This window comes from Calidris pugnax, unplaced genomic scaffold, assembly GCF_001431845.1.
Source record: "Calidris pugnax isolate Ruff unplaced genomic scaffold, ASM143184v1 scaffold102, whole genome shotgun sequence".
Classification (NCBI taxonomy): domain Eukaryota; kingdom Metazoa; phylum Chordata; class Aves; order Charadriiformes; family Scolopacidae; genus Calidris; species Calidris pugnax.
The window spans coordinates 5,440,642-5,454,976 of record NW_015090846.1 but is presented as its reverse complement, the minus strand read 5'-3'; the positions used below and the strand labels follow the sequence as shown (position 1 = coordinate 5,454,976).

Here is a 14,335-nt window from a genome sequence, read left to right as displayed (position 1 = left end):
GGGAGGTTAGTGAGGCCAAAGCTTGGCTGGAGTTAAACTGAGGGATGTGACGAGTAACAAGAGGCTTCTACGGGGTTGGAAACGTGGACCTGCTGCTGTGTGGTCACGTAGGCAAGTGATGAAGGACACAGGAACGGCGGAGGGACTCAATGCCTTTGTCTCTGCCACAAGCTCTGCTGGGCCTGGGGGTTCTGTGGGAGCGCAGTGCTCAGTGTGATCTTGGGGAGGGTTTGGGAACATAGGAAGAGCCTCCCTCTGCCCCTGAGCATTCGAAAAAGTCCTTCCCAATAAAAAACAAACTGTGTCATCCCATACCAAATTTTAAGCGTGGCTTTTAGCGTGGAGGTTGGCTGTTGTGGTTTTTTTAAATAGTGTGTTTTGTGTGACGTCTTCTCTGCATTTAAGCAGAGTAAGGAATCTGCAGGGTTAAGTAGCATTTTTTAAGTGAAGTGCCAGGAACTGAAACATGTAGATTTAAAGGAAGCTTGTTGCTCTGCAGATGATTTAAATGTTAAGTATGTGCCTATGTCGAGGATACACGGAATCTAAAAACTATTATCTCCTGTAGAAATGAACCTTCAATTTACTCACTGCCCAGGAAGGGCAGGTTCCAGTCATTTGCGCTGCCAGCAGGTGCCCTTTCTCTGCATAATGGGCTTCGCATGTGTAATTAACACATGAAGGCTGCTGCTGCCAGCTTTTCCTTCAGGTACATGCTGCTAGGAGTTTTCAGGACAACGATTTGGACCACAAGAGGCTTTTAGGCTGGGTTTGAAGATTAGGTATTCATCGACTTTCTGACAAAGCCGTGTCAAAAGGGGCTGAGCCCAGGCCCCGCTGTCGAGCAGAAGTGTGCAAAAAGCAAACACTTGGGCAGTGTACCTAAGGAAATAAAGACACAAGTCATGGAGCTCTGCTGAATGAATTCTTTCACGGTATCACGCCCTGTCCATACAACAAATGAGCCAGCTTGTGCGGGAAAAGTAGGGTTTGAAAATGTGTAATTATTAGGCAGATCATAATTGCATGCTCACAAATACAATAACTGATTACCTTAGCCAGATATGAACTTTAATTATAGAAGTAGCTACACACACTGTAATTGTTTGAATAAGTCAATTTAACAACAATTTATGTGCAAGAAATATATTTCTTAAAATAGAATCCATCTATTTTGTAACCATGTGAACTTAGAGAGGTCATTTTTGCCTGGAAGGACTGAGAAAGCAGCTCTGTGCTGTCTGCTTTAAGGCAGTATTATTGCTTACCAATGTCTGCCTCTTCAGCGAAATGACTTGAAATTATTTAAAATAAGAAGGTTTAATTTAATTTTGATTATTGACTGGCTATTTCTTTTGCAAATGTGACATAAGAATTTTAAAGAGCTGAAATGGAAACAAAGTTAAAGTAATGAGAATTCGGTTCTTATGAATGCAAAATGTCATGTTGATTCAGTTGGCTGTGCCCATTTATTGACTCTGCTGGGTAGTGCTTCTGCATCTTCTCCTGCTCTTTTTGAAAATAACAGGTGGGTGTATAGACTCTATTGCTCATGATTTTTGAAAGTTTTTGAAAAAGGTATGCTCCCCCTGTCCTTACTTGCTTTTAATTGTTTGAGTTGAAGTGGAAAGTTTTCCTATAAGGGAATCTAGAATGCCTTCAGTCATCTGATCCCATATCATTTAGATTAATTGAGGGGGGGGGGGAGGCAGGGGGAGAAGAAAGGGGAAGAGTGCTATCCTTTATTTTTATTTTTTAATTAGGTTCCATTCTTTGGTATATTTTCAGCCCAGGGAAAGACTTTGGGTGGAGGAGACTGGAAATTGGTGGGAATCCTATCATTAGATTTCACACCTTAATGCACAATTGCTTGTTCCTTTGAATGCAGCACAACAGAGGAAGCATAGGAAGCACTGCTGACACCCGTCAAAAATCTGACATGAAAACAACCTGGATGAAAGGCAGGGAGGGGAAAGAAAAGACTGTTCAGAAAAACAGCAAAACAAAACCACTTTGGCAGCCCTGAGCTTTTCACACTTGTGTTTGCAAAGATAAATTCCCTTGTCAATCCTGGAGTGCTGAATACATGGAAAGGGCTCTTTTTATCCCATACCAGAACTAAGTCCAAATAAATGCCAGCTGTCCCTTATGTCAGCCCCCCTCCCTCCTTACTCCCTCTCCGAGGAGTCTGCACTGAGCAAACTTGCACCGACTGCTCTCCCGCTGCGATCCGTTGGGAAGCCCAGTGGGGGGGGGGGGGGGAGGCAGGGGGAGAAGAAAGGGGAAGAGTGCTATCCTTTATTTTTATTTTTTAATTAGGTTCCATTCTTTGGTATATTTTCAGCCCAGGGAAAGACTTTGGGTGGAGGAGACTGGAAATTGGTGGGAATCCTATCATTAGATTTCACACCTTAATGCACAATTGCTTGTTCCTTTGAATGCAGCACAACAGAGGAAGCATAGGAAGCACTGCTGGTTGGAGGGGGTTTGGTTTTGTTTTGTGGTGTTTGGTTTTTTTTAAAAGTACATACCAGCAGGTGCCAAAAAAACTACTGGTTAACGAGATACTGCCACCAAGCATCGGTAGCCAAGCACATACAACTGCTTAAATTTTGCCAGATCTTGTCCATCTCTTTTTGTGTTGGGAATTTAAAGATTTCTCGATGTGAAGGAAACAGTCTATTAATTTTTCCTCACTACTTCTTCCAGTTTGTTTTTCGTGTGGCATAAAAACACTCCCACTGTGTCTGTTTTCTTCCTTTTTGCTCTCAGTGTCTGTGTTTAAAATTAGCCTGTAAGAAAAGCCTGTCTTTGCTGACCTGGTAACACAGCGTAATATGTTCTCTGAGTCCCGGGGCATTGTCACTTGGGTTATTCTGTGGGCTTTTAGCAGAAGCAACAGTATATTTTCTAGGGTGATTAAAACAGGCTTTTATATTAGATAGACTGCTAAGCAGCCAGCATTAATATATTCCGAGAGCCACCTTCTCAGAGCACCCTGGCACAGCTGCTGAACAAACCTTTCTATTGGTGGAGTTTTCCCTTTCTCCAGGAGTTTTTTTAACTCCCTTTCTCCCATTTTCTAAATCTGCATATAGTTCAATGTGCTCCTTTAAGTAGGTGGAGGGGGTAACCGGGGGGGCGAGTCCTCCTGCTGCTCAAGAAACAATGATGCCTTGGTCAGGAGCCTCTTGGTAGGCATTTCCATTTACCCGCTACATCTGTGTGCTCACTAAAAGCTCTTGTAGTTGCTCTTCTGGTTTCCTAGCTGTGTGTTTTCCACATCATTCCAATTTGTGCAGTCAAGTTTCTAATTTGCATCAATTACCCCAATAAATTTTGGATTGAATTCTGTTGCAATTCAGTGAGAAATCTGATGAGAAATCAGGAATCTACCTTAGAGAGTCAAGTCCTACTGGTGTGAAAGAGGGACACGTTAAGTCTGTATTTGTGTATTAAGACATGAACTTAGTAATTGTGATCTAATCAATTTTTCTGAACAATGAAGGAAAATGGTACAAATCCCTATGTAGCCATAAACTATGAACCTCTTTGAGATCCTTGGTTTTTACATTACTTTTTTCTGGTGAATTACAGTATTTTTTTAAGCATGAGTTTTTTCACTTAAGAGGAAATGTCCCTCTATTTCACTTGCTTCTCTTCCAATTAGTAGTTGCCTACCTCTTGGGAGCATAATTAAGAGGTCTCTAGTTAGCCAAAGGAAACGAATTAAAGAAATTGTAAAAATGCAACTGTAATAAATGGGCAATATATAGCCATTAAGTCCACAATATCCATATTCATGCTTATGCATTGCTACTTTAATGATTTGATATTTACCTATATAACTCATTTGATTATAAATAATGCTGATTGCGTTGGGAACCAGTGTAGCACAAGAGGAGTAATAACCTTTCTCTTTGTTCCAAAAGACTTAGGCAGGAATTTTCTTTAAGCAGTAAATATGCGTAGTAGAAATTGATACTTTTAAATTTTGCACTTAATGGATATTGGCTGCCATCAAACAACTTGGAGTCATTAGTAGTTGTGGTTGTAAGAAGCCCCAGGACTGATGAAGTGTCAAGCCTCAGGTGGAGACTGGTCTGAAGGGCAGTCTTTAATCTGTGCCGGGTCCCAGAAGGATTAAAGGTTGTGCAGAGTGTTTCTCCTGTTTAAACAAGTGATGAGTCTTCCTGAAAGTTCACTTGAAAGTCCTGGAAATACACATCTAACCTGATAAAATATTAAAAACTGAGTGTTTCATGTCTCAGCTCCTGAATAGTGGTTGGGAAGAGCTGTTATAGTGGGCTCTGAATGGGGAGGAGGAGACACAGCGTTCCCTTGCACAGGGCAGGAGGCGAGTATTTGAGTAATAGCATATGATTAACACATGATAAAGAAAAATGGGGATAAAGGCAATTTATGAAGCCTGATGTGAATCTTCAACATCTAGTTTTAGGTGTTTCCTTTTCAGTCAGATTGATGAGTGATGACAGAAGAATAGAATCTCTCTGGTAAATAAATATTGGAAATAATTATGCTCTTTACCAGAATTATATTTGATTGAGGATATTTAATGATGTTTGCCTTGGTGTCTTTCAGTCATTAAAAGCATTGGCTTTTGTGGATAAAACTGACTTAATTTCATATATTCCCATAACTTTGTTTGTCTTCAGATCAAATCCATTTCTAAATGGTGTGTATTTCTTCTGCCTCATGTCTGAAATGTGGCCTTTCTCGTTCATCTCTGTGGAGCTCCAGGGGTCTGTGCCCATCTCTGATCTTTTGGCGTTCTCCCTCTGGCTTCTGGAAGCCGAGCAGTTGCTTGTACGCATTGAAAAAGTTCTGACAATAAGTATTCTAATATGGTTTTGTCAACCTTTTTCATTTACCTTCTACTTTCCCCATCTTCTCCTCTGCATCAGACAAGCTGTTTGTCTCCTGGAGCCCCTCACAGCACGTACCTCACCTCCTTGTCATTCTCCACCCCAGGGCCACGTCCCAGCGCCCGGGGATCCCGTCCGACACCCACGTGTTGAGTCTTTCTCAAAGAAATACCCAACGTCATCTTTTGTGCTCTGCCTCATTCCCCAGTGGAAATCTCTGCAACTGCTCATAAAACTAACACAAATATTTGCAAAACTAGCACATTATACTTCAACAAATTACTGCTTCAAAGTTTTCCTTTTTTAAATCGATCAGCAAAACCTGAGCTATTTTTTCTCTCAGTGGGTTTGCTGAACCCGCTCTTTGGAGTTCTGGGGTAGCAAATTGTTCCTCCTGCTTTCTCCTCTCTGGCTGCCTGTGTGCCTGTGAAACACCTGACGGGAGTCCTTTAGTGTTTAGTAATACAAGTTTAAAGAAATAACAGCTTTCAAAACATTGCTAAAAGTCAGGTTCCTGTGGCCTTTATGCAATCCCTGGAATAGTTCTTTCCCTGCTTTGCCTTTGCCTGGAACGTCTTTCATTGGAAAATTGACAAAATGCTTCATTGCACCCGCAGCTGATCCATGTATCTTCAGCCATATCTTTCCTGCAATTCCTTAGAAATCTTTCTGGGGGTGCATGTTTTTAAGGTTTTAGTAATTCTCATTATTCTTCTGTTGATAAACTGGAGGATTGATAGACGGAGGTGATACAGTTAATTAACTTTTACAGGTTCAGATTTTCCTGTGCTTGGTGACAGGCTCTGCTTTTGGACACGTTAATAAATGGCTGGTTTTCTGGAATACTGCACTCTTCCTGCTTCCTTTCATTACATTCGCCAAGGTTCCACTAGATGAGACATTTGCAGTCTTAAGACTTCCTGCCGAGGTTCAGACTTTGTATTTTTGAGATTGAAGCTGTCGTGTTCATGAAACTACTTAATTAGAAACACATTCATTTGGGTGCATACGGGAGGAGCCTGGAGCAGCGCAGCCAGGCACACGGGGAAGTTGAGCATTTGTGCAGCTGGCAGCTAAACCAATGGTTTATACTTTGAATGTAAAATTACTGGGTATTTTCTTGCTCCTGGAATGTGGCCATTGGAAATGAAGAGATGTGGGTGAAAGAGATGGCATTCGTCGCAAATAAAACATGCAAAATGACAAATAAAAATACTCCTCAGTTGAGCAGCAATCCATATATCATGTTGTATGGTAAAAATTACTATCTGAGAATTTGGATATATGTTCTGGTTCTCATCTGGGGAATTCCCAAGGAAGCAGAACCTTCAGGACTGGCCCAGGTTGGTTGGGGCTGTGGGGGCTGCGTTGGGTGAAGCTGGGGCAGGGCCCTTCTCAGCGGTTCAGTAAGCGGTGATGTGATGGGATACCCGCGTTTCAGTGTGCTGCAGGTGAACTTGTGAGGGGTTTTTGAAGTTATATATGTTTAACGTCTTCAAAAAGAAATACAGTGTTTTCATGTAAAATGTCTGATACAGAGGCTCTTTCCGTCCCATGGTCGGTATCCAATGGAGTGGCAGTTTTAGAGGCTTTATTAATAAACATAATAAATGTTAATATGCATATCAGGAAATAAATTTTTTTAAAAGGTATTTCTCATGAAAATGAGAAGCAGAGTGATTTTTGCTGGTCTGGTGTCTTGCAGTAGTTTTTTCAGCACTCTACTTCTCTTACTGAGCAGTAGGCACGGGTTTATAAAAGCAATATGGAAGATATTTTAATCCAAGCAGTACAGTGACATTTCTCTCATTTTTTTCATCTGAAGTTGAAAATGAGCTCTTTGAGCTTCTGTATCCAAAATGAAATGAAGCTCTATTTTAAAAGTTGTGTCTGTCTGCGTGCTTTCCATTTAACAGGCAGTATATGCCATATTTGCAATTAGCAGCTTTGGCATCCTCTTTGATGTGTTCTAATAAGCAGTGCAAATATAAGCTTTCCCTCATTAGCTGAGTGGGAGTCCTGTAATAAGCTTAATATTAGGAATACTGTATACACAAAGATACAACTCCCATTCAGGCTTCTGCTGGTGTTACACAGTCTGTGGTGGTGTTTGCTAACGTCGTGGAAGAGAAGACCGAAAAGATCAATCTCTCTCTGAAATGTTGGTGTTCTGGTTGGGAGCAGGAGACCTGCACCGGGTCCGAGGCTGGGGGTTTGGCCCGGAGCCTCCTGCTGGATTTGTGTTCTGAGGGGAATAATGGGATCAGCCTATGTCCCTGGAACTCTGGAGTTAATCAGAATCTTCAAAAGTAATTTCTGTATTTTTTCTTTTGTAAATGTAAACATCTCAATATTTATACTTAAAAATAGATTATTTAAAATGTGTCTGGACCCAAAGGATTTAAAACTTGTAGTACAGGTTGATACGTATACGTTAAATTGACCACTTAACATTACAACAGGACCAATTTTTCTAAATAATACTCTTAGAAAAAGTCTGGGTATTTTTTTTTTTTATGTTATAATAACCCATTTTGTTTGTTTGTTTAAAATGACCCCAATATTATAGATCTGTTTAATAACTGTCCTTATGTTCCTGTCTTAACTAAATCACTTACGAATTCTAATGTTGAGAAGGATTAGTCTTACAGTAGCGAGAGGATATTGGACAGTAAAAAAAAGACTTTCAAATATGGAATAAAATTTTGTTCACATGTGGTTTGTTTATATATATATATAATTTTTTTTAAGCTAAATCTAATCCAGTATCCTGGTATTTTCCTGTAGCTAATTTTATAAGTCATATGTGTTAATCCAGTGTTACGAGAATGTAAAGCTAGGTTTTTTTCCTCTTTGCAGTGCCCCAATGCCCTACCTCATTGGAATACATTTAAGTTTGATGGAGGTAAGTCTTTCTCACCATTTCTGAAACTATATATAGTTTTATGATTTAGAGCCAAGTTCTGCAAGCAATTATACATTCATTCATATGCTTAAAAATGAAATAATCATGTTAATTTAGGAGCGCCGAGGGAGCTGAAGTTAAGTGTACGTGATAATGTTAAATCTTCAGGGAGTCTCATCTGGTACCTTGTGCTCTCTGGGCAGGGTCTCTGCTCAGTTCAGCCGTGGGGGACGAGCTCTCCTGTCCCCCTCCCATCCTGTCACTTCATCCCATCACTGCTGCCTTGGTTTGACTCTGCATTCACGAAGGCAGAGTCGATATTAAACCAAAATGTTGACAGTTACAGTTCTCTTTTTAGGCTTTTGCAGACAGATTGTAATTTTTTTAATGTTCAAAAGATCTGAAAAGAAGGAACTTGCTGTTAATGTTAACACAAAGCTGGCAGAAAACCAGCCCTCACAGAAAGCTTCTCATATAAACAATTCCGAGTCATTCATGTGACTTTTTAAAAACACTAAAAGGGGAAATAGCAGACTTGCTTTTGCTTCCAGGACTGGTGAAAGAGTTGATGACTTTCCTCAAAAGTATCTGGAGGACAACATAAGCCATTAATTTAGCTGCCTATGAAATCCCTAGTCCTTATTAACTGTGCCCCATTGCAGAGGGAGCTGTGTGGGTGTGCGCTGGGCGGGAGGGGTCCCTGCCCGGGAACCCCCCCTCTCACAGGCTGAGTTTTATATCACATAATGTAATGTGTATTATAGAGTATTTGTTCTTGTATTGTCCATAAAAATGTGCAATTTCTCTGGAAATACTGATGAAACATATTCTTTCACTGGGGCATATGAATGTAATAATGATCCTCTATCTCTTTGTGTGTTGAAAATCAGACTAGTATCCTATGTAACTTTTCTCTTTTTCCAGCATTAATATAAAGAATTTTTAAAGTCACTTTTTTTGTGAGAAGCTAGATGGAATATGCAGGACCCCTTTTTTGTTGGGTTTTTTTTTTTTCCTTATCATCCTGGGTACAGATGATGTTTTTATGCCCTTTATATTGCTAAATAAAGTACAGAATTGCAGTACAATGTGTTAGGGAATAAGCAATTATTTTAAAAGTCAACGTGTACATTTGTTTGCACATCACATGCTTATGATAGAGGGGTTTCTGATAATTACCCTTGAATACTGCATAGACAGGATGGAATTAATATCTAGGAAGAAATAGCCTAGCATGTATTTTTCATATTGATCAAGAAACTTTCTGCCCCGTGTCCATACCAGGTAATCCTTGGCAGGCTTCTTGCGGGATCTGTCTGTTTCAAATAAGGAAGAGACCTGGTAGAGGGTGGGATGATATCTCAGTACAGACAGTTGTCAGCTCTCACAAGTAGTTTTACTCACACAGAGCTGAGTGGTTCATCTGGCAATGGGTATAGAAAAAAAATTTAATAATTACACCTTGGAGTTGCTCTGCACGATGTCTCGCTCCTGCCTGGCTGCATAAACCCAGCACCTCTCCCTTTCCCTCGGTGTCTCAGATTGCAGGGCTCTGTAGGCCTTCCAAACTCCATCTGTAAAAACTCAGAAAAAGGAGTTGTTCCTGGAGAAGCCAATTTTCATCCGTTTTAGTAACTTGTGAAAAAATCTGTTTAGTACTAAATCCAGTATGGCTTTTGAATAGCCGGAGATTCTGGAACAGAGACTTACTTTGGCAAAGTACCGTGATTCAAAGTGCCTTCTGAAATAAATTAAATAAATAAAACAAACTGTCTCCTCTTCTCCCTCTGCTCTTAGGGATAAATTGAATCCTTCCAGAGAGAAATGCATCTTCCAGCTAACTGTGCTTTTTCCATTAAAAAAACAAAATAAAATCACACGGTGGGCTACTGTATCTGTTTGTTGGCAAGTACTGTGTAATCTCTGTCTGCCTTGGGCAAAGAAAAGGTGAGATGTCAGATGAGCCATACAATTACTACTTTACCTCTTTGCTTGTTTTTGAGGCTGAAAGCTTACTCTTTGTCCTTTTCTTCACATGTAGGTGAAGAAAATAATTTTATGACCTGCAACTAAAAACTGCTGTCGTTATCCAGTATTCATTTTTCATTAAATGCTGGAATTTCAGCAAGTAAATCTTAAAGTGTGTTAATCCACACGTTCCAGTTTGAGGATAAGGGATGCATTCCCTGGTCTTCTATTCCCGTGAAGGCAGGTGGACTCTTTATCTCTCACCGAGCCATGGGAGTCATTGCAGTTATATGGAGCTCAGGGTTCTGCTCCAGCAGCTCCACTGCCTGAATTGGTCATTGCTGTGTACATGGTAGTGGAAGCCTCCACTTGCACAGAGGAAGCTGTGGTCTAAAGGGGAGGGTGAATTTGGAATCCAGGAAAAAAATAATTTTCTAGCTTTAGTGTTGTTTCTGTGGTTTTTGCTGGGCCTATCTTGGAGTGGCTCCTCTGGAAGAAATACAGCAGAAATGTTAATGATTTTAACAAAATACACCCTCTCGCCTCAAAGGTTTTTTTCAAACTGCTGTGTATCTTAAAGTTAGTTTGCAGTTTCCTGTGTTACACGGGGTCTCTGTAGAAGGAGCGGTTATTTTAATGGAAAATGACAAATTTTTCTTATGATTAAAATATCAAGCATATCCATTGACTGTTAAATCTAATTTGCTGTGACTGAAATGTTCTCCAGTGAGATAAGATAATCTCCTGTTATAGGTCAGAGGGCTCTAACTGATTTATGAGGGAAAATCTTGGTAGAAAATATAGAGCTGTGTTTTCTGCTCTTATTTTTCAGCTTTTCTATCATCACCTAGTTAGTCATTCTTTATAAGATTTCCATTTAGCAATCCATAAAGTGACTTCAAAGAAGGCTAAAAGTTTATAAGCTGTTGGATAGGCAGGGCTGGAGCTATCACATGAATAATGGAACTTGCTTACGGAACTAATTGAATTCATATTAGATGAAGATAAGAACTTAGTACTGATAAATAACGAGATAGGAAAATTAAACTCTGTCAAACGAACACATCCCTTTCAAAATCTTGTTTTGTTTTCTACCTGCATACTGTATGTTATTTTAGTGTCCAAATTGTGTTAAATCGACCTTTGTGTTATAAGTGGTGTCAGACTTCGCTGGCAGCCTTTTACATTTTGTCATAGTAAACGATTGTTTCAGCAACTGTTTCTGTAGGGAAGGTTATTAGTGTGATGGCGCTGATGGAAGAGGACTGCCCTTGACCTAGGAGACTATGGACTGGAATTCAGGCACATGTGGGTTTGATTTACCAGTGGGACAGTCCAGTTTGGCTGTCAGATACCGAGCTGCTGGCAGCATCCTCCTCTGGGCCACTCGAGTCACAGTAACACCCACCCTTACCATGGGCTCCTTGGGGCACAAAACTAACCTTTAGAGTTAAAGTTAATGTTTGGAAAAATATTTATTATACTCTTTTTTTAATATTCCAGTCCCTCAAGGACTTTTTCTGGGACTTAGAATTTTAATTCTTGCAAGATTATCCAGAAGGAATTTGTGCGTGAAACCACATTGCATTTGTCAGAATGATTTTTCTAACATTTTTCCTGAGCATAAAGGACAGTTGTGCGTATCATAAAAGCTGTATGAGCAGATCTTTGTTTTATTTTAATCTGGTATGAGTAAATATGTTCGTGTTAGGAAAAGAAGGTTCACTGAAATTCAGGCTGTGTTTAGTACACTGGGACAGGCCGCTGCTCGTGGCGCTGGGCTCTCCCTGGCGCAGAGAGATACTTAAATCCAGGCCTTAAAAAACTAAATGTAATTTCGTCACTCAGAAATATTATAATGGTTTCAGGAGTATTGATAAAAAAGCATTTAAAAATACGAAAAAATACTTTTGGAATTGTCATTTGTCCAATTATTAGAAAAATGAAGATAATACCTGTATTTTAGTAAGGTATTCTCTGTGTGTGGATGTTTGAGGGGTAAGTCTTGAGGCAGACAAACGAGCAGACTTCCCAGTCAGTCCAGGCTGACCAGTAAGTACCGGTATAAGGTTTTCCTTCCGTTGGGCCGTGGTGTTAGGCCAGCGCTAGTGATGTTTGTCACTCAGTTGGCGGCAGCTGCTGGTGATAAGGATCTGGAGCATCACCTGTGCAGGATCAGGATGAGGATGAGGATCCGGGTACCGCTCCGGGCCGGGCCGGGGGCGGAAGAGCGGGAGATGCTCGGGAGGGGGCAGGCGCCCACCTGCTGTGCCCAGATCAAAGGCCCGGGAGGTCAGGGGGCACATCCAGCTTAACCAGATTTGTCTGCTGAATAGCTATTTCAGATTGTAAATCTGAGGGTGATTTCATTAAGTCCTTCTGGCTGCTGTTGGGGCATGAAATAATAAAATTTTATATCCGTTGCCTTTCCTGCTTCTGGCAGCCAGATTGACACATTGTTGTCTGCAGCGTTGCGGTGTTTTTCTTAAGAAAATAAATGGAAACTATTAACTAAGTAGAGACAAGTCATTAAGCAAATGGACTTGTTGTGAATCGTGCTTTCTTAATAATTTCAAATATAGTGTACAAACTGGCTACTAAATATGTTAGGTTTTGTTAAGAGTTTTACCTTTCCAAAAGAGTTTGTGGGAGGTACATTTTCTTTTTTCTGATACAATATTTTTTAAAACATTGCTCACGTTTGTATCTGGTTAGGAAACGTCACGATCAACTTGGTTTATGTTTTGGCACCAATTTAGACATGAAATTATGCAAACCCATTTTTCCAGGGGGAAGCAGGGTGGTGTTGGGTTTTTTTTCTTTTTAAATGAACTATTCAATAAAATTGTTATTCTGAAAGCAGTTTAACTTAAGATTATTTTTTTATGGTAGGAAATGCAAAAACTGGCAAATGTAGACAGTGATAATAAAATAACATTTAGTATAAAGTCATGTTAGTCATTGGTGAAAATTACTTCTAGCGTGTGATCGGAGTGAGGCGGAGGCGCAGCCCTTAATACTTCTATTAGAATATAGTTTCTTGGAGTTTTTGCTAACTTTCACATAAAACATTTAAATTACTTCAAGTGTTTGGCTGCTTGTGAGCAGGACAGATGCACTAACTGCTGCTTATTTACTGACCTGGTGTTTAAGGCCCCCTGGAGTTTGTTTGAAAAGTTAAGAGATTTTCACAGTAAAGGTGCCATTTCTGAAATTTAAAGTGCTCTTTTCACCAGGAGATAAGTTCTCTCTGATTAAGTCAGTAATTCTTACTAAGCCATGTTTATAGAGGCCATAAACAATGGGTTCAGTGTGCTTGTTAAAGCAGCTTTCCATACCTCTCCACTCTTTTAAAAAGCGACATTTAAAATAAAAGGCAGGTGTAGATGTTAGTTCCATTTGATGGTTTTTAGATGATTAATTATGGCTACAAGTAATTCGGTAAGGATGGTTAAGAAAGGTTTACAGTAGTGATATGTGATGCGCATTTTCACTGAATCACTTGTTTTGACTCAGCAAATCCCTTGTCTGTAGTAAAATTAGACAAGGAAACTGTAATGTTCGTGTTTCCTCTTGTTCTTTGCTTCGCCACATTTTTTTTCAGCAAAAATGAACATAGTGAATATAGTCCATTCTGTTTAACAGGTGGCACTTTATTTGTAAATTATGGTTAGATATTCAGGAAGTTGTGCAGTGTGGGAAGTGAGTGTATGTATGTAGCTTAGTGGCTCTCCCTTCGTATTCTGAGAAAATGACACACCACGCAAACGGTACCTGTCAAACTGTAGTTGGATTCATAGAGTCCAATAGGATTTAATGTGGGAAATGCAGTTGGATGTTGGGAATGTTCTCAACAAGAGAGTGAACACTTTTATTTCCAGGTCAGTTGGGCTGATAGAGGTACTATGGTTAGCAAAAGAACCATTTCATTATTTGACAAAAGCCCTTATAACTATCCGATTATACCTTTAAGATTATAGTGAAAGGAAAGATGATAGAAACATCAGATAAGAATGAAGATAAACTAGTCAATTTGCATTTCTCAAGGATGAGCCACAATTGGACCACTGCAAAAATATGGTTTTTTTTCAATTGCACTGCAAGAGAGATACTATAAATCAAGTTAGTATCAAGTGGTTTATTAAATTTTAGGGTTTCTCTCCAGGGAAATCCACTGTCTTAATAAAAATATTGAGAAGTGTTAAAATAAGGTTGTGGTTTTTACAGTGCACAGGTATAGCACAGCGGAGTTTAATCTTAACCTTTTTTTGGGATATGATTATTCCTGGGCCATGCATGGGCATGATGACATTGATCAGCATTTACAGTCCTGGCCCCGTGAGCAGCAGCCCTTTGCGCTGCCCTCCTTGGCAGAGCCCCCTCTCACAGACCTGGGCTGCACTACAGAAATCCCCAACGTTTTGCTGAGGGGAAGGTGCAGATTCATCACCAAAGTCACAGAAACACCCATTGACAAGTTCAAGCACGTTTGTTGCTTCTTCAGCAGGAATCAAGAGAAGGTTTTAATTCCCTCTGTCTTGTCCTACTAGCACTCGGGTTTGACAAGCTTCTGGCT

General features: G+C 40.0%; 1 protein-coding gene across 4 annotated transcripts in view; it reads left to right on the top strand.

Annotated features, from left to right (window-relative positions):
* DENND1A (DENN/MADD domain containing 1A) overlaps nt 1–14,335 on the top strand; it is a 186,494-nt gene that overhangs the window by 98,788 nt on the left and 73,371 nt on the right. For all 4 annotated transcript variants that reach the window (XM_014943041.1, XM_014943040.1, XM_014943038.1 and 1 more), the window contains exon 11: nt 7,746–7,791. In XM_014943041.1, coding sequence (XP_014798527.1) covers nt 7,746–7,791 — 46 coding nt within the window. The remainder of the gene's footprint in view (nt 1–7,745; nt 7,792–14,335) is intronic.